The 20703-nt window shown below is 47.7% G+C and overlaps 1 protein-coding gene across 2 annotated transcripts in view; it reads right to left on the bottom strand.

The window, feature by feature from the left end:
• Positions 1-20703, bottom strand: part of LOC119375328 (uncharacterized) — a 127239-nt gene that overhangs the window by 43409 nt on the left and 63127 nt on the right. For both annotated transcript variants that reach the window (XM_037645505.2, XM_049411031.1), the window contains exon 3: positions 281-339. In XM_037645505.2, coding sequence (XP_037501433.1) covers positions 281-339 — 59 coding nt within the window. The remainder of the gene's footprint in view (positions 1-280; positions 340-20703) is intronic.

The following is a 20703-nucleotide window of genomic DNA, read 5'->3' as shown; positions in this document are numbered from 1 at the left end:
TTCTGAATTAAGAGATCTCTCTAAATAGGGTCCAAAGATTTTTGCAGAACCCGTGGAGAATGAGACATGGGTACATGCACGACGTATTGTTTGCTTTTCCTGAAAACATGCTGAAATTGTAAGAACAGTCGGTTTCATCTTGTAGTGGATGCTTTAGGATCTTGTGGAGTGTTCTGTAAGTTTTGAGGGATATCAGTTACCCATTTGAAAAAGTGCTTGTGTATGCATCTAAGACAGGGCTGTAAAGAAATTCCACTGGAATGGGAAGCGTTCAACTTACTTTTGAAAACCCGAAGTGCATCAGCGGGACCTCAGGCAGTACGTCATGTTTCCGGAATACTGCAACGAAAGAAAACGAAACAATGCATTCGAAAAGTCAGGCGGCGAAAAACTCTGACAGGGTATTCTAGGTTGCTTCAAGTGAAAATTACTCCTTTCTTCACTCATGAAATTGCAAAAGCGAATGAGCAATGGTGCATTAAGGAGTGGTTCCAAAAAACGTACGTGTAAGTAGTTTATGTGAAGTGTAATGTGAAGCATGTGAATTATGAGAATATAGGTAGAAATCATAGCAGATTTTGCACACCTCATTGATATTCCCCCTCAAAAAAAAAAAAAGAAAAGATGTGCGGAAGAACTTTTGTTCGCTCAACATCGTATGCAAGCATTCTTGCTATATAGTCATGCAATGTGAAACAGCCAATCAGACAATCTGCGAGGTAAATTCAGCATAAAGTCAATATGATCTTATATAGTCACCGTGCTCTGAATTATCCGTATTCTAATATAGTCATCCCAAATAAAAACAAATTTAACAAACCTCGCTTAGCATATGATTTATAAAGTTCTAACCACTACAAGAACTTCTCAGGGGGAACGCAAGTTTTCGTTCTTGGGATTTCTATTTATGGAAGCTGCTGAGAGCTTCAGTGAAATTCCATTACTGAACTGTACAAGTTCAATTAACTATTGTTTACCTTGTCCTTTACGAACAGAGGGCAGAATATGCGAAGCTTTCAGTTTGCAAGTTTTCATCAATATTTATGAGCCACCTTAACTAATCGTATGCTGAGTCGGATGTAAACCTTCTCAGCCAGATTTACCTCCGGCTGGAACTTTCTATTACGATCATTCTAAGCAAATATATTTTTGTGGGCCCTGGCCCACATCTTTTATTTTCTTCGTTTTGCTAAATAATCGTTCAGATTCATCGACGCTTTGTTTTTTGTCCTGCATCTTTACAATTTCGCATTTCGGCGGCATCTTTAAAATTTAACCCTATTGTTATAGGTCGCAAGCGATCTATACGTAGTTCAAGAAGTACAAAAAAAAACTTAAATGAAGAAACTCGGGCACGTTCTGAAGGGGGGAACCGCACCGGCCACCGGGTCAACCGCAAGGGAACCGCCCGCTTTCAGACACGTCGAGTGGGCGGTTCCAGGCTGGCATGGGCGGGGCTACCTTCTTCAATCGAGAGGCACAAAGTAAAAACTGGTAAACTCACGTCTGGTCCCGCAGGAAATGGGGGAATCTGCATTCAGCGCTCCACAATAAATAAACGCGGTGTGTGCGTGCGACCGTCCCGTTTTTTCCTCCCTAGAAGGCGCTGCAGTAAAGGCACAACTCAATCTGGGAAAGGCACTTTTGACTACGTTGCTTCGGGACCCTCTTAGTGCTTGATGTTGCAGTTTGAGTACAAAGCTTGTTCAGTTTCTCGTGCGAAGTTACCATGGGATTGTGATGCCCAACTTAAGATGGCACGGTTGCCTTTGTATGATCTTAACTTTTGACATGTCTTAACTCGGCTTGCTCGCACGCTTGCATCTACTGTCGCTTCGCACAGCCTTTGTTAAGCGCTAAGCACGTGTACTGCAGGTGATTTCATTCACGATTCCGCACAAACAGCTCTACAATAATTCGCTCAACTCTACGGCTCTCGACACTTTCAGTACTCCAAATGTAAAACGCTCGCTTGAAAACCCGCTATGTTATCAGAGCACCTGGCCCTTGTAGTCAGATTAAGTCTCATACGTGTCTTCCAATATTCTGGCAGTCTTTGCGATTACACATCATAAGCCGAACTAAGGAAGTCACTCAGAATTAAGGCCAGCAGTGTTATCGAAGGATTATTACTCATAAAATAAGAACGCGAGTGCCTCACGGAAACCTACGTGCCCCAAACAAACACCACACAAGGCTTTATGAGGAAAGTAACACTGCTACCGGAAATGGAGGACCGAATTGCCAGTTTTCGCGGGTGTGGCACTTACCTAAATAGCACGCGATAATTGCTGTATTCAGCTTCGACGGCTACATATATATAAAAATTCCTGTAGTGCACTTCGTCGGCCCAGGACCACAAGAGTCTGATATCACTATCCATGCAGGCCGTTCGTGTATGATGTAACAAGTGCGTCACAAATATTCTGGGAGACCGGATTGGCGAAGAACGACTAAATTCTCAAGGAAGCACCATCTTTTATGAGAACGGAAATTTTGTTCCTTTTTTTTCTGTTTGCGTTCGGACCAGTGTACAGGATATATTTGTGGCGCAAGCTCTTCCACACTGCCCTTAAACCCCTCGCCCTTTCCCCTTGCCTGCAGGCACGTATTCGATGTTCTACAGAATTTATTCGTGTCCTGTCGCAGTGCCCACCGCTCTAATCATTCTCCACAACACTGTTTCTGTCACGTACACATATGCCTAGCATGTATAAATAACGCTGCCCGTATAGGTACAAGATCCCCCCCACACACACACACAGAGCAGAGCAGAGCGCGTTCTCATGGTGCTAGTGGATCGCACACACACTGCATGCGAGCGCGGACAGTGATTGTGGTCCAAGTAGCCCTCGGGCCGGGTCAGCCCTCCGCGGCAGCGAGGTCACCGCAGCCGGAACTCCTCCGGCACAGACCTTCTCACATCGCCTCTCCTCTCTCTCTCTCTCTCTCTCTCACACACACATCGGCGACTATCATTCTCATCTCCGCCATTATTACCTTTTTTTTTCTTCGCCTCTGGCGCCTTATGTAGGTGCCCGCATGTGCCCTCTGGCGCTCGGCGCGTAATTAAATAAGCCGCCGCGCTGACGCCCGTCGCGAATATCGACTCCCCTGTACAACAACCACCTCTCCTTCTTTTTTCAAGCTCTCCCTCTCTCTCTCCGCACACATATACACACATTTGTCACTTTGTTCTCTAAGCATAAAAGAAAAACACACTCTATAGTGCTCTGAGATCGGAGAGAACATTTTATGCCTCCACATTTCTTAATTTCGTCACTTCAGCTAAACCTTTGCCGTCCTCGGCGGAATGGATACCTATCCGCTGGTATCCGTCGCTTTAGCTGACAAGGGGTTTTCTGTCCTTCTCATGACGTCCGCAGCTCAAATGCGTTCATTCTCTCTAGGATATCTACTCTCTGTTCTACTCTGCTTTATTCCTATCTCTTCGCGTTACTACTAGCCTTCTGATCAATGCTCTTGAAAATTGAGTGCTGTTATGCCTTTGTGTACGGATTTCATTTCCATGGCGCCGACACACGTATGGGGGGGGGGGGGGGCTTCGCAAGGCGAGACAGAGTATTTTGCTGTATAGCGTTGCTGGACACGAAAGCTTTTGTTAACTGAGCACATATTAGCGAAGAAATACGGCGTGCAAGATTCGATCTGACTATCAAGAACAGGTGCAGCAAGGGAAATCCACGATCTTGCTAATGAAGACATGAAATTCTTATGCGACGCACCAAGTTTGTACAGCGCACACGACTGCACCGACTGGACCTGTCTCGTCGACTTCGGCCTCCGCCCGGCCTCTCTGGACTTGAGACAACGGTGATTTGCCGACTGTGGCTTGGTGTCGCTTTCACCAAATCTTCTGCCTTCCCAATCGGCATGGAAGCCTGCAGCTTGCAAGTACTGCGGCAGCGAAAGAGCTACAGAACACGTTCTTTGTCGCTGTCCTCGCTGTACAGCGCGCATGGAGCTGCTGTGTTTGCCCGCCTTGACCCTTGTAAGAACAGTCAGCACCGAAATACCGACCCGGACTGCCGTCGCAACAGAAATCATTTCAGGTCTCGAACTTTTTGTGTTGCAGTGGCGTATTTCATAGGACATGGTACTCCCACTCTGCACATTTTTTTTTTTGTTTCAGTGCGCCTGCTCTTTCCTCCGCTGTCCTTCCCACGTTCCTTCTTTCTCCTTCCCCTTAGTGTAGGGTAGCAAACGGGATGATATAGTTCTGGTTGACCTCCCTGCCTTTCTCTCATTTTATTATCTCGCTCTCTCTCTTGGCGGCTACATGAGATGTCCCACGAATCACACTTTGAGCAGCCATGTGCATCGGTTCATATAGGTTCTGTCATCCATCTAGTCTACGTGCAGCGTAAGTACCACTTGGTAATTTATCTTGGTGAAATCGCAAAGGCCATCCCTCACACAGTATAGTTTCCTCAGAAGCTCTTACACGCCTCAGAATTTATTTATTTTTTAAATTCGGTCACGTGAGGTTTAGCGTCTCATCACCCCTCCCGCACACCCTCAACTCATCCAAAGCCTAAGTTTCCGCTCCGTACTGACAACCACAATAGAGTACGCTATTGATGCATGTTGTGCTTAATAAACTTCCGGCTACGACACGAGCATTTCGCTGTTGCTTTCCGTGTTGACCATTGTGAGTGTCAATAAAAAATAAAACTTGATATCCACGTTTAGCCTTGAAGCATGGAAACTTACAGAAGGGTAGCCCGACATGTAAATGTAGACTTGGTTTCTGTCTCCACGACAACGAGAATTAAAAGGTGGCGGGGGCGTTCAGAAGTGGTAAAGTATATACATATAGAGCTGAGCCACCGTGCAGGAGTTTTAATGTACGCGCTCTGGCAGATGTCGTCTCCGTAATACCCGCCGCAAACGTGTAACAAAATTACCGCCCGCAAGTGCCTGTAATTGGTCATAAATAAGAAGAGTCGCGACCTCTCGCCATCTCCCTCTCTGTCACTTTTTCCTCGTACGAGAATTAGGCAAGCATACGTAGCCGCGATGTTTTTGTTTTTTTTTCACCATTTGTTTTTGCCTGCCTGCTCAAAGGAACGCTGCTTCCATTTCCTGCAAACTCACGCCATTATCACCATGCACTATTCTTTCCTTCCTCCAGTTAGTGCGCTTTAACTCTAAACGTAATCGTTACCACAAAATCACACCTCCACTTAGGCCTAACTGCCCCACCTACGTACGCAGAAAACCGCAGACATATAGTATACGGCCATCGTCTGCAAGCTAACTTCTGGATTTCTTCGCTGTGTGTTTCAGTGCTCACTCATATTTTACCGGTAGCACTGTCTTTTAAAGCAGAGTGTAGACGTGGTGGCGATGAGCTTAGAGAAAACCACGCCCCATTTTAGGCCTAACTACGACAACGACATGGGTAGAAAGTAGCCGTATACGTATAGAGCGGCCCTCAGCTCGTGTTTACCCTTGTTTTACAGCTATACACGCTCTTTTAATGCAGAGTGAAGACAGATTGCCACTGAGCGTGAGCGCACGCCACAGACTAGCACGCAAGGATCTCGTCAACTGCAGCGTGGTTTTAGAGCAGTGCTTCTAAGACTAAAGAAAAAAAAAAAGAAACGCGCACGCGCGTCGCCTCATGCCGCCTGCGTCTCTCGCTCGCGCGCCCGAGTGAGCAGACGTTGACAGGTATTGATTCAGAAAAACGGATTGCACACGCTCCGTGCCACCATGCGCGTCGAATGGAGAGAAAAAACACTTAGCAAAAGAAAGGGAGCCCAACGCCTCACGACGAGCAGGATGTAAGACAAACCGCATTAGATAGCACGGGCACCGTGCTGCAGCCTTCTTAGATTTTACGGCGAGCTATTTGCTATAACGGGCGAGTGTTCTTTCTTTTCGTCTGCTACCAAACTATAAGCAAAACGCGTGGATTCGGGCAATAACACAAAAAAAAAAATCCGAATCGTACAGAAGACGAAACAACCGAGACCGCCGCAGCGACTCTGGTCTTTTAAAGATCACCTTCGCGTGGCAAGCCACCCTATTCATCTTTTTGCCATTCCGCCGCTTCTTCGGCCGGCACACACGTACAAACAGACGCTCTGATTGAAGGTTACGGAACGGCGGCAGCGGTTTTTTTGTGCGGGCCGCGGGACATCACCGCATGCGAGGCGAAATGCTACGAGACGACAACAGCCACGGCCGACGACGCCGCGGCACAGCCGCGGCCTGTTTCGCATGCAGACGCTCTTTTTCCGCCAGACGGCGCCGTCGCCTGTTCACGCGGCGTCGCGCCAGCGCGGCGATTTTGCTAGAGGAGAAAGCTTGCGTCGCCCCGTCGTTTTCGAAGTCGCGGCGCGCATGGCGGCGCGACGGGCGCTTCAGACGTATTATAACACTGCATGGCCGGACTTGGAGCCGGATTCCGGGGTCGCCTAGCTCCTTCTACCTTTCGTACGATTCCTCCCTGCCTCGCCCTTTCAATACGGGGCTCACTTATCAGAGGCGCCATTTTGTACCTCTCGCGCACATCTTCGAGAAACCCAATAAAAAAGAAAAGAAGCAAACGAAAGTGAGAGGCGCTAGCCGCTGATATGAACGTATACACGTATGTAGCAGGCGAACATGGCGGTGTCGTCTGTTATACAACCTGTCTTTAGCGCCGCCTCGTGGCGTACGCGCTAGTTTCTTTCTTCTTTCCTCGTCACGTTCGTTGTTTTCGTATTTGTTCCCGCAGTTTCGAATGTAACGCGTTGGGGACCGTCTCCGCTTTGTAGAAGACAGACCGGTGCACATAAAAGGAGACGAACTCACCTGAGATGTGTAATATCGGGTATAGAGAAAGACACACCACTGCTCTCCGCTGGCGGTACTGTCCCCGCCGCTAGGCCGTGAGCCCTTGGCCATCATACACCGCGCTTGCTGGATTAGAGGCCACTAACTCGGCCGCCCAGGCCCACCTCCTTTCACTTTATTTTCTCTTCTTCACTTAGGTTCTTCCCATAACGTACTGTATTCCCCCTCTTTTCCGAGGTCCGCAGCACCGGTTCCTGTCGCCAAAGATGTTATACTACGGAGGGAAAAGCGGCAATTCGGTGAAAACTTGATGACAGGTATTGGGAGCCGCAAAAAGGGGCTGGCGCGCAACGCGGATGTGTGCGTTGTCCTCTGTGGTCATGAGCGCATGCGCGTCTGGTTTTTCTTTTCTTCCTTGCTTCAGAGGGCTGCGGTTACGCGCCGTACAAACGAACGGGGCTGTCCTTTTTCGAGAAAACACTTGTCGTCCCCTTCTACTTTCAAGTCCTTTCTTTGGCAAGAGCACGTCGGCACCACTGCGTAGTATGCCAGGCGTCGGCAAGGGCGCCGGTATATGGTTTTTGGCTGTGTGGTTACAGGTGATAAAAGGGGAAAGCGAAACGTAGTTCTCTCCGCGGTTAGATCATTCGCTTTGTTTCATCGTACTGAGGAAACTGCAAGTGCCACTTCTTGGAGGCGGTGATGCTAGCAATGTATGCTGCAGAGTCCTTTGGGACAAGTTCGTTCATGGCGTTCTGTCTTGACCGGGACGCTCATTCAAGAACCACTGTTCGGAGTAAATCATCAGTGCCTCCATTGGTCACCAGTTTCATGGAGATATCTTCAGGTGCTCAAGTGAATTTGGTTGGTTGGTAAAAACTTTCATTGAGTGCCCTGCAGCTTGATGACCCGAGCTCAGGCCTCCAACGTCGGGACATCCAGCCCTTGCCTACAGTGGTCGCTTCGCGGGCCTGCTGAACGGCCAAGATTTGACGACGTTCTTTCGACTCAACTCAATCTCGATATTTATTCTTAGGTATGGCATGCTTAAGAAATTATGTCCCATGAGATGGGCAACTATTGCAGATGGGTTTTGCCTGAAATGTTTCTATCTCTTTCATTTTCTCAGGTCAGTCACGCTCGAGTTGACCCGAAGAGCATTCGACGTGGAGCGTTGCTTGGCTAAATTCAACTCGGCACCGTATTGAGCTCTACTGTTTTAAATATCACCATAGCCTCGTTAATCTTTGCGCCCGAAGAGCGAGTTGGCTCTACTCGAATGTATAAGCGCGTCTGACCTTCTTTCTTTGGCCGTTTCTTGTTTTGCTCGATGCACAACCGTACACACAGTAGCCGTGAGAACGGCACCGCGGCTCACGACTTCACGTCACGAAGTGACCGACTGCGGGAGCGAATGAGAAGGCACGCTGCTCCCGCAAAATGCACAACACAGAGAAAGAGTGGGGCGCTTATATAGAATGCACAAAGCAGTAAGAAACAGCGAGTCTCCAGAATCGCCAGACATAGCATAGGAACCCAGTTACTACACTCCAAAAAGGTTACACTCCTATTGGTGTACACACAAAGGTGTAAATGTGCATGATAATGCACGTTCATTTATGTATTGCGGCAGCTTCATTTCGGCCTACGTACAAGCCTACGTACCCTCAATTTTGTTATAGACTTTGGCGACGGTTTCTTCGGCTCAACAGATCGTGATTAAACTGGTCGTCTTTCCAACAGCGTGGTGTATTGATTTAGAGCCCCTCGAATGCGCCAAATCTCTCCTCTGCTCAGGTTAGTAGGCTAACACGGCCGAATGATCCGTGTTCTACAGTCTGTTACGTGCGCTCTAGCACCTCAGTGACCTATTTTGGAAAGGCTTGATGATAAGTGATTTTTACTATTGGTCAGCAGTGTTCAGTATAATGATATGCGTGTCATCAGAATCGACTGAATGTTTCTCTTACGAGCAATTGTATTGTAAGATTTTTTGTTTTCTGGCGTTTAAGGATATTTTGCAAGTATACTTCAAGGTTTTCTTCTCTTTACGTACAGATTCCCGCCAAATGTGGAACGTCCTTGGAAGCAGAACTCTCCGAGACGCATGACGCGGCATTTCTCTTTTGCAACGGTCACGCGGGACGTCATTTTTCTTTTGTGCTGCCTCCCGACGACGTTTCGGCTGCAAGTGTTGTCCACGAACGGTTGGTCAGGGATTCGCCCATCCAAGCGCGCGCGCTATAATGCTTCCACGCGGAACGTCCTTGCGAAGTGGCGCAAGCCGCGGGCAGAAGAAGCCCGCTAAGGGGCCGAGTCGTCATTTTCAAACTACTCGCAACTCTTAAAAGCGCGGCAGGCGAGGAATGCGGTTTCCACGAAACTCATGAAAACTCTTCATGGGCGGCTCACTTACGCAAACGGCCCTTGAACCGCATAGCAATGTGGCACACCGTTCGCAACGGGAAACAATTCCTTCATATTTTTATCCACGCCGATCAGTATTGTCCTCTGCTCCTTATGCATCATGGTTCACCGCTTAACCATCTTGAAACAAGCAGAGATTTCAAACAAGGTGCTGCGATTGCACAAATCTTTAGTACCACTGTGGCACCGATAAAAAAAAAAAAAAAAACCTTCTTCGCTCCAGTTCTTCTGCGATTTGCTAGGAGGAACGTGCTGCTGTCGACCAAGGCAGGCAGAAACTCGATTTTTAAAGCAAAGAAAAAAACGCTTTCCACGTAGTTGGCTCAGAGCGGTGCGTCATCAACGGCACGGCAGAGCATCAGGGAACACAAACAAAAGCAATCACGAAAAATGTAATAGCTTACGATGTAAGCCACTCATTAAAGCTGAGTGATTACGTTGTTTAAAACACTTGTGAGGCAATTATTATACCACTGCGTACAGGTGACTTATCACAAAAATGATGAACCACAGTCTGAATACTCAACTCTTCGCGTTGCGCGATTTGCTTATAACAATGGTATTGTTCGTACTTTTTCAGCTCTCCTTGTGCCAGCCTGCACTGTACAGAAAGAAATAAATTTAATTAAGGTTCTGTAAGAAAAGCCTAAATGTCCTTGTTAAAGCCGTGTATAATGTGCTTAACAAAACCATATGACCTTCCTGCTACCACGCCCGAGCTGTCGCTCCCTAAGTGAGATATCACAATGCAGGGCAACGGTGGCTTCTGTAAGTTATTTATTAGTTTTTTTTTATTTGCACAGTGGTGAAATATGATTACACAATACCTACGTGGCGGTATAACAGTGTGTGCGTGGCGCGTGTACACTCGTCCACACACACACACACACACACATCCTTCGCGGCGAGTCACGTTTTCGCCTTGAACTGGGACTCGTTCAAGTAGCCAGCCGTGGAAGAGAGCCTTGCGCATATCACTACACGGCACACCTGCCTTCATGCGCGTGCGCAGTAGTGTACGGAAGCAACAATGACGACGACGAAAGCAACCACGAAAGGGTGAGGCGTTGCGGGCGAGATGTTCTGGAGACGCAAGAATCAGCTCGGATTTTTACCCAGCAAGCACTATACAGCGAGGGAAAATACGCATCAGAAGTGAATGACGGTAAATCAAAACACAAAAAGAAGCCTTTGCGCGTGTATTTGTGCCAACGCATACTATGCGCGAGTACACAATACGTCATACGTCGAACCCGTTGATGGGCGGAAGACCGCAGCAGTCCTGGCGGCGGCGCAATCTTCAGAAACCACGACGAAGACAGCAGCAGGTGCTGCCGCCTATCAGAGCTGTTGCTCCTGCTGCTGAAGTAGAACAAGTCCGCAAACTTTTGAAGCACTAACCCTCTTCCTGGTTCAAGAGGAGGGAGGTATAGGTTACACAGAGAGGGGCTACGAATCGCATGCATGCAATCCGCCTCCTTCCCTTTCTCCTCCGATATTCGTACGCCAGGTGTTCAGGCTCAGCTCACCTCGTAGGTACAGTATACGCACTATGTGTACAGAATGTATACGCCGTATTCATGTGTGCTATACGCAGCGACGGGGCCATATCCTCTCAGTTCAGTTCCGCCGTGTTAGAACGTCACGAGCGGTTAATTCTGCCGCTTATTTGAGCGGGGAGCCCAGGTAACGTATATATACTGACGTTGTGTGCATAGACAACGCTATGTGAAAACGACTCAGCATATAGAGTTAAGCTCGTAACGTGTAAACTAGAAAGCGGTGTATCTGCAATAAGTGTTCCTACATTTCACCGGGTATACTGTATGATCAAAGTATACTGTCAGCCATGCAGCAGACGAAAAACAGCCGCTGCTTCAAGCAACGAGTGTTTGTGTTTTGGACAAACGGGGTGGAGGGGACGAGGGGGGAGGTACTGAGGCGGCCAAGCCGCTGGTTTGTACAGAGCTTGCTTCTTGGTCCGTCTACTCGGCTCACATGGCAAGCTTGCTTCGCGTACACGTCCTGCCATGAGCGCCCTCTATCCCTCCCTCTTACCAGCTTTTAACCGCGCCCGGAGGGCAGCTATAGCGTAGCGGACTTACGAAATCGTGATCTGAGGGAATCGGCGCAATGCAATTACCGTCGCGGCTGGCGGGGGTATCAACATGGAGATCCCGCCCGCCCCGTCGCGGTCGCTATGGGTCGCGCGCCATTTTTTTTTTTTTCTTTTTGCAGACGATTCGGGACTGCTTCGCTGCCGCGCGGGACCCAATGGCGGACGAGAGCGTGAGCGGCATATGGCAGCTGCAACGTCCCGATCACCACGCATGCGCAGAAGCCTACAGAGGAAGGGGGAGTACCTACGTTATAAGTGTACAAGTACTCTCCCCCCCCCCTCCCCCCACCACTCCCAGCGAGCAGCACAGCCGGCGCAATTTGCCGCCGGTGATCGTGTTTGAACGGCGGTGATTCTGTTTGCTGAGTGGGAAGGGAAGAAGAATCTGAAGCCAGACGTGCGTGGTGGCGTTGGCGTCTGCTACGCTTGCAGAGGTATCGTGCGCTCTGTTCTCTATGGCAGATGATCGGAGCCAATTGGACGCGCGTTCGGTGTTGGCGCAATTGGTTACCCCGGGGTCTTTCTCATTCAATTGTTTAGTTCGGGAGGCACCTGCAGCTTTTCTTTTGTTCCTCTATCCGGTTATATTCCTTGTCATTTCTTTTACTTCTAATTACAAGCATGAAGCAGTAGTTCCGAACTGGAAAATCACGAAATTTGTATGGTACTCACGAACGCACCGTGCTAATTGCCTCCTGCGGTGGGTCCGCATACTTTTACGATTAATTCGAATTTGTCTCTTTTTTATGTTTTTCTCTAAGACTTCCACGCTTCCAAACACCTCAGACTTTCCGAAGCTCTTAGAGATAGGGGATGCAGGTAGCAGAGGAAAGCCACATCATTAACTGCACGATGTGTCATCCTGCGCTCTGCGCGCTCGAAAAAATTAAAGCCGTGTTCAGCTCCTCAAAGTGCAGCAGCTTTTGCGCTCTGAAGCATAGTCGTGATGAAGACGAATGACATTTTGTAAGAAAGCTATAAGCCTACTGAATACGATACAGAATTTTTTATAAAGAAATACATGTACGAAGATTCCCATTTTCCTGTTGCATCCTACTGCTTGACGATTAAAACACCAAGATGCGACGGCCAGCTGTACGCAGTAGACGCTTTGATTATCAGCAGATATCGCAGACGTTTTCATTTACAGACACTCTAAGAAAGCACCTGTCGAGTATTTGCGAGAGCATCGGTATTGCACTAGTCCAAAATTCAAGGCGTAATCCGCAAGGGCATTCATAGTGGAAGTAATGAAAGAGTTATTAAGGATATCGATGATTGATCACAGCTATACCTGTACCACAGCTCAATGACGCACATTCTGATGGCGCCCGATTGTATCATCGACGTGCACCTGAAGACTTAATTACTCCAGGTGCCCGCACATCGTGCACAGAGCTAACGCAAGAATGCGACAGACAACCGGCAGGTGCAGCTTCGTCGACTGCGCACACCCACGCAGAAAAACCAGCGTCGTATGAGATACGCTGCCAGACAACGTGCCTTACGCACACTTTTGCCCGAACAACCCTTCCTGGCAAAAAAGCACGAGGCAACAAAAATAACGATCACGACCGCAGTCTCCTCGTGGTCTGCTGGCAGTCATCTGCCAGCGCGCTAGAAAAGGCTGCAGCTCTTACACGCAACAACAGACGACAGCGTTTACACAAGCTGATTGAAGACAGGTCGATTTGTGGTTGCGTATCGCGCCGGGCAGTCCTGAACGTTTTGGTCCCGAGCCCGGTGTAAGCCGCGCTAGGCACGGACAGACAGACAGACTGGGGATACGAGACACACGAGTCGTGCCTTACGCGACCGCAGGTGTTCGACGCAGAAGAATTGAACGCCGCCCCGCCGTCTACACAGGCACAAGCGTCCCGAGTGACGCCAGCAAAATGCATCGTGGGAGCTCTCCACCCTCGCCACTTCGGTTGTATAAGTGTCGCGCATGCACGCGCGGCTGCTGTTGCCTTTCTCTTTTACTTGAGAGCATTGGTACACTCCCCCCTTCCAACTAGTGAGTTATGAGCGGTGAATAATAAACGTCGATGTTCATATTAATGAGTGCGGGAGCTACTTACTCGGAACCAGCACTGGCTAATGATGGCTACTGTTATGGATGGCACCTAACTTTGGTCAATCATGGCTCATATTGCCTGAATGTGGATATATGAATGCTGATGTTAGCTAGTGTGGACAAATGTCGGCTATGTTGTCATATTGTGGCTATTCAATGGATAATCTTGGCTAAGTGATATAAAATAGCGACTATTTGGGCCATCTTCTGTTATAACAGCGAGATTGTTTTTACTGAGTTTCAACTAAGTGATGCTCTAGCGAAGAGCCAAACAGCTTTACATCGAACTGATTGGGACTTTCGAAATGTTTCAGAAAAAAAAAGGTCACTTCGCTCTAAAAATCGCGCGCTGTAAAGCATGCAATATGGCCACGAGACGTAAAAAATCATGTGTTCTAATTGTCGTCTTGTAGTAGTAGTGCGAGACTACACATGAACAAGAACCTTTGTTGGTTCTGCGTGAATTTTTCTTTATTCTTACACATTGAACTCAGGGGGCCCCACCCTTCGTTTCAACTCCAGAACGTCCGCCAGAACAACACGATTGAGGGTTTTCGCGCGACGCTCGGGCAGTAGGCGGCATCGTGGTCGTCATCGACGACGGTGATGACGCCTAGCGGAACATACGCGTGATTGCCAGCTGCGTGAGAAACCGCTGCGCGTCCATCTATCCTGCACTTGTGCGTACGGAGTCTGCCGGCGCAATTTATCTCGACCGGACCGTATAGGCTCTTACGCAAAAAGCCGTTAGCGATGCACGCGCGCGCAGTGTGCACAGCAGGTGCTGCTGCGTCGGAAACGTTCTGTCCTTGGAGTGGTTTGCGCATGTGCGAGTGGCCCGAGTGATGCAATATGGGACACTCCCAGTGAAAGTGGTTATCGAACAACCCCCTCTTACCTTCGCTGTATCTCAGTCGGCTCTTGTAGTTTGCGGGCGTACTCGCTGCGAGATTTGGGAGTACATCGTAGGAGTCTATGCGCGTGCCTGTAATTTGGCGGGAAATTGCGGAGCACTTTTGTCGTCTGCTCGTTGCGCCAGCGCTTATTCGCTGTGGCCATTGTTTTCCTTGTTACCTTCGTTGCCTTCTTTTTTTTCTTTATCATTTCGTCTCTGATGACCTTCGCAATTCTTAATAGAACTAGTTAGGCGATCGACAAACATTCGCCTTATCACTGCAGCCAAGCTGCCAAGAAACCCTTCGTATACGCAGATCGAAGACGCGATCAACCATCGATCTTAAATGGAATCGTTGCACTATATAAGCCGCACGAGTTATCGGGTTTACGAGCTTCCAATTTCGCGTATACGTTTCTCATCTAATATCTTTTCAAGCAGCAATTATAGCCCAAGTGCAGTTATCTCAAATAGAGTGTCTATGTTTCTTTGCCAACATTTCAAAGCCTGCATAGGTATAGGTAGCTCTCATAATGTATAAGTCTTAGTGCGTTACACATGATGCGTTTGGCTGAACGCACAGAAAAGCGACACGAGACTTCAAAATAGTCTGCTTGCATTGCATGCGAAAAACGTTGTCGTCGGTTATGAAAGGAATGTCCGAACTGTGCTGAAGCATATCGTTATCTGACTAGCTGCGAAAACACAATTTCAGTAAGCCAAAATAATGACAAGCAGTTTAACTTTATTTGGTGTATTGCATCCTTTGAGCTCTAATTAGCACTTTCGTAACGCCACAATAGACACAGGCTGGGCGAAAGTAATATGTTGAACTACATTTAGCAAACGGAAGTCACTTATTCACCTGACAGCGATAACACATTTCTTTTTTTCCTTGAAGCCATTCACGACAATTTTATAGACAAAACTTTGTCCATGTTTACTTGATTTTGTTTGGACAGTTATAACCTTTACCGGTAAGGTCATGTGGCAGGGACGAAAGAGTAATAAAAAAAGCACGGATGTTAACCAGGGCTGAATTCAGTTTGCTATAATCTGCACTGGAGAAGGAAGTAAAACGTGTAGTGAAGATAAAGTCCGCTCTTCATGCCGCTGGCGTAGCAATGTTCCTCTGGTGTGCGACAGAGTCATCGAATATCTTACGTATCCTTAACAAGTAACAATAAAGCTTTAGTTCATTTTGGTAGCTGCTATATGCCAGAACAATAACTCTGCGCAGCTCAAGTTTCTAATTCTTTATAGGTCATGTCACTAGGACAGCGACGTTACATGTCATCGCTGACTCCGCAATCGTTGCACTCAGCGTTATCAGCTATTCCAATCAAAAACAAATGTGTATAGTTGGTTGCAGCGCCCAGGCGTAGATAGCACAGCATTGTTTCAATGTAACATACCACTAACATACCAATGGTAACGTAACATACCGGTAACATATCAATTGGTAACACACCAATGTAACCACTTCAAATAACCCGAAGCTCTACCATCCTGAACGGTACACTCAGATGCGAGGCACACACAAATGATCCATATACGCATGCACGAACTGCACGCAACTGCGGATATAGACAACGATGGTAATCGACAACCGCGAATGCACGTCAGTGTGAAGCCCCGTCGAACGTGGTCATATGGGGGCACCTGAAGTACCCCCCCCCCCCGCATCTGCCCCCCAATCCACCTGCAACATTTGCCCAAAGCTTGACTGCAACTCTCACCTCCCACCAACCACCGCCCACAGTATGCCGCAGTGTCGTCCCAAGGTCACTCAGCCGGGGTCAGGTATGGAGAGGCCCCCCTGCGGCCATTAGGACGGACCATGCGAAGGGGCCAGGGGGCGCGACCTGCGCTGACCCCAGTGGCGACCCCTCGTGGAGGAGAGGAAAAACAGCAAGGCCGGGAAGCCTTGTTGCTTGTATTTTTTTGTGGTTTACTATCGGGGTGGGGGCGTATTGGTCTTGCAGAAGGTTTGAAGAAGGCCCGGCGGGAGGGCAAGGCGGAACAGGACCTTCTGCTGTACCATAAGCCACGCACTGCGATGCTGTTTTGGTTCGCGGCATGCAAGCGGCATTCGAAGACCGGGCCGCATACATGTGGCTTTCGAGATCGCCGGCAGTTCTTGATCTGTTTTCTTGAATGCCTCGTTTTCTGTGGTTTCTTTTGTAGCTGCGCACTCGGAGTCTTTGATCGCGCCTCTTTTAAGTGTTGCGCAATGTCCTGCTTTCTCTTTTTGTTTCCTCTTTTCTTTCTGCATTATTCCGCAACGCCCTCATAGTACTAACGCACACATTCTCATCGTCTAACCCTCGTCCTGAACGGTCTGTGGTGGCTAAGCGTGGGAGTTTCGTCGTTATAAGTGGCCCGCGATTCGGCCTCCCTGTTCCTTGCCCGGCGCTAAATGGTGGAATTTCAGTTCGCTCAATCGCTTTTTGCGTGGGCGGCTGCGTAGAAGTGGCCATTTTTCGGTGTCGTGAACCCGAGGCCCCCAAGCATAAAGTATAGGGGTACAGAGTTGTACTTAAGAGTGTATTCCTGTTGGAAAATTGTTTTTGCGTGCATCTCAGATTAGCTTCAGTTTTGTACAAAGGAGCACCGGCGATGTTGGAGATACATCAGGGCCTGATTAGGTGAGGCTGCCAAGGTAGGTGGCACGGATGCATTACCGATGTGATATTCATTTGTACAGTGCAAGTCATACTAAGGAGAACACGCAATTAGAATTGAAAGTGACATTTATTTTACACTTCAGATTACTTGTTTTAACGGGAAAGTGGTGGCTATTACGTACTTGCCAGTGTTCCTTTAGAGGACGTTCAAGCTGCAAGCATTATCTTTTCTCTGATTGCAGTACTGATGCAGGAACATTAGTTTTGTTTACCTACTGCCTCGAAGTGTCGACTGTACCACATCCAGTGCCCGATTCTTTTGAGTTTGTGCGTGCATGTATATCCGTTTTATCTTTTATTCAGTGATATGCGCATGTTCCCGAACTAGGAATCAATGGCCATGGTTTGTGAATTTAGCCCGTGTTCCATCACTGAAGAATAGGAAATGTAGTCGATTATTGGGTCTTAGCCTGCTTGAATTGGTGCGGAAGTTTTCTGGACTCAGTAAACATGCAACGAACTATAACTTGTCGAATGATTCCATATATATATATATATATATATATATATATATATATATATATATATATATATATATATATGTATATATATATATATATATATATATATATATATATATATATATATATATATATATATATATATATATATATATATATATATATATATATATATTTCACACCAACGTAAACTACCGCGCTTATGAAATTTGCAATCACGGTACGTCATAAAGGTTAACTATAAAATACGAGGTAACATGGTTGACTTTCAGAGTTCCTCGAAACTCAGAAGGAGCTTCTATTTCTGCACGAACACTTCAACTTCTGCAAGAACAAAATCAGGCAACATGTCCACCTTTCTACAATCCATTGCATGGAGGCATGTGTGTATACATCGATTTTCACAGATTACGTTAGTTGAAATATCGCACATGAGTGTTCTCGGAACTCGTTAGATTATTCGTACTTTCTATTCGTAAGTACCCGTTATGCGGCCTCCGCATACTGCTTACTTTCTTCTATTTATTTCACAGCCAGTGGTTTTCTCTCATGCTCGCCCTCTGAGGTTTTGTGGGCGTAATCAGGTTGTCAGAGGCGTCCCTCACATCCGCGTGCCAGCCGGATTCGAGGCGGGCGAGGTCGAAAATTTTCCCACGATGTTCCACATAGAAAGAGGGGTGCCTGTAGCCGCACGTGTTCGCCTCGCGGCGTGAAAGCATCCCTTATCTCTCTCATCCCCTTCCAGGTACGTTTAACATATTCAGTTAAGCTATATACGTGAAGTCTTTAAAAGTCATTGTCGCAAGTGTAACGGTCCCTTTTCTGATTTATATACAGCACGCCTCGGCAAACGTAATCTATTCTATTAAACTCCGCAATGTAGCAATGTTTGCGTTATAGCTGGTGATCATCGAACTGTGCTCAACATGAAAAGAGATGCAGTAAAATTTGTAAGCATGCCCTGGCCGATGGCGCACACAGTCATCTGCGCTTATACGGCTCTGTCTATGGTGAAAACTATAGGTTCATTTTCTAAAACAAAAAAACCCCAGGCCTGCGCTGAAACCGCAGCACAGTCACAGCGAAAGCTGGAAGAGCGGCGTTTCTAAAGCACCGTTGTAAGCTCTCCTGGGGCTGCTAATACAACTACACTAGCAAGGTACCCACTACGCCATAAATCACAATTTTTGTGAAGTTCGGAAGCACCTACTAAGCCATTATCCGTCATTCTCCGGAGAAGCGAGGCACCAGCTACACGTTTGTAAGCATTATGTGCACTTTGTTGACGCGACGACTGAAGACGATGAAGAATTATGGCTCAACCATTTGTAATGGGTTGGAAGCTTTAAACGGCCCACCAGTTATGTAATTTGCATTAGGTGACGCCCGCTCGCTATGTCCCTCTCCCGCCATACTGTATAACATACGTTGACGTGGGAGAGAGGGGGGGGGGGGGAAGAACTTTACTGAGAACCCAAGGAAATGAATCATACGCTTATGGGCTTCCTTGGCAACTAATACAAGTGCACTTGCGAGGAACCCGCTATGCTATAAATCATTGCAATTTTTGAGAATTAGGAAAGCAGGCACTGTGCCATTTCTCGTCATTTTACGGAGAACCGTGGTACCTGCTAAACGCATGTAAGGCATTATGCGCACTTTGTTGATGCTGTGCCTGGTGACGACGAAGAATTATGGCAGAGCCCTTTGTAATGGGCTGGAAGCATTCAACAACCTTCTCGTTGCGCAATTCGCATTGTGTGACGCCTGATTACACAATTCGCGTTGTGCGACGCTCGGTGTTTATTTTACTCTTCTACCACGCTATATTGCATATGTTAATGTGGTTCCTTCCCGACATGAAGCCTGTATAGGGCCTTTTTGCAAAGCAGTTTCAAGCACCGGCATGGCTCAGAGGTTGAATACTGGGCTCCCACGCAGAGGGCCCAGGTTCGAACCTCGTTCCACCCTGGAAGTTTTTTCTTATTTCGTTTTTTTTTCTTATTTCGAGCGATAGTGGTTACGGACACCGGCGGCGGCGGCGGCGGCGGCGGACAACTACGGCGCCATAAACGGCCGGTGAAATGATCTCATAACAGCTTTCGCTGTAAAAACCTTGTGTCTCGTTCAGGGGCTCCTTGAGCAAAACACGGCAGGCGAATGAAGTACAAAAAACCATGTGACCTACATCACTGATGACGTCAGATTCCAGAAATTTGTTCGTCATCATGACGTCACATGATGACGTCATCATATAGGATCGTTGCTCCGTCAAAAGTGGGCGGATCTCGGCGGTGGTGCATCATCGCGTGAGGTGCAGAAAACTTCAGCTTGCATGGACGAACAATGCAAACGACGCAGTATACATCTGAAGGCAATTTCATGCGTCTCCTTCACCCTTTGGTTGTGCCTTGAAAGAAGTGTGGTCCTGGATCCTAGTGTAGCGCATTACCGAGTGCGCAACATGCTTTCCTTTTCAGGGGGGCCGGGAGTGCGTTTGTTTGTGCGTGGGCGAGGGCGAGGGGCGGTGTTGAAAAGTGAGGAATTTGATTTGGCTATTCACTTGCCGCGCTGTTACCTTCTAGGTAACGTCTAAGACGAACTTCTGTGCTATGCAACAAAGCACTGGCGACGACTTCTGGTCACCAAACTTGCTGACCCACAGGATTCACATTTTGAAGAACATCCATTGTTCCGACTAACACAATTTTCTTCATTATCTCCACAACCATGAGGGAAACCGAAATTGACAGTTTGGCAGTGAAGAATCGGCGCACGTGTTTGTCTGCTTACTAAGTTTTCTTGTTATTACTACTTTATTACGTGACATGCCCGTAGGCGTTATTTTCCTAAGATTGATGTACCTCCCAGTTTTCGGTGGTTCTACTCCTTTTTACAAGGAGCTCGTACACGCCTACAATAAGAAGAGAAAACAGAGAAATAACTTATCAAATGCCAGGCGAATACGTGCATTCACTGTACATGCGCGCGCTGAACGCCTTCCGCCCACTTCGAAAGTATTTTCCCACGTAGAGCTCACACATCTCGCAAGATTTACTACGCGCAACACTTGTTGCCGCGCTGATCTGTAAGAAAAAAAAAAAAAGAAACAGGAGTGCCTCTATGAAGCGGATAGCCCACCTCCCACAACAACATGCTCGAGCTCGGACGGCTGCCGGTATACAGCGCGCATCGGATACTGCGGGGCCCTGATGAAGTTTCAAGTAGGG

Source organism: Rhipicephalus sanguineus, chromosome 11, assembly GCF_013339695.2.
Source record: "Rhipicephalus sanguineus isolate Rsan-2018 chromosome 11, BIME_Rsan_1.4, whole genome shotgun sequence".
Taxonomy (NCBI): domain Eukaryota; kingdom Metazoa; phylum Arthropoda; class Arachnida; order Ixodida; family Ixodidae; genus Rhipicephalus; species Rhipicephalus sanguineus.
This window is presented reverse-complemented; position numbering and strand designations above follow the sequence as displayed.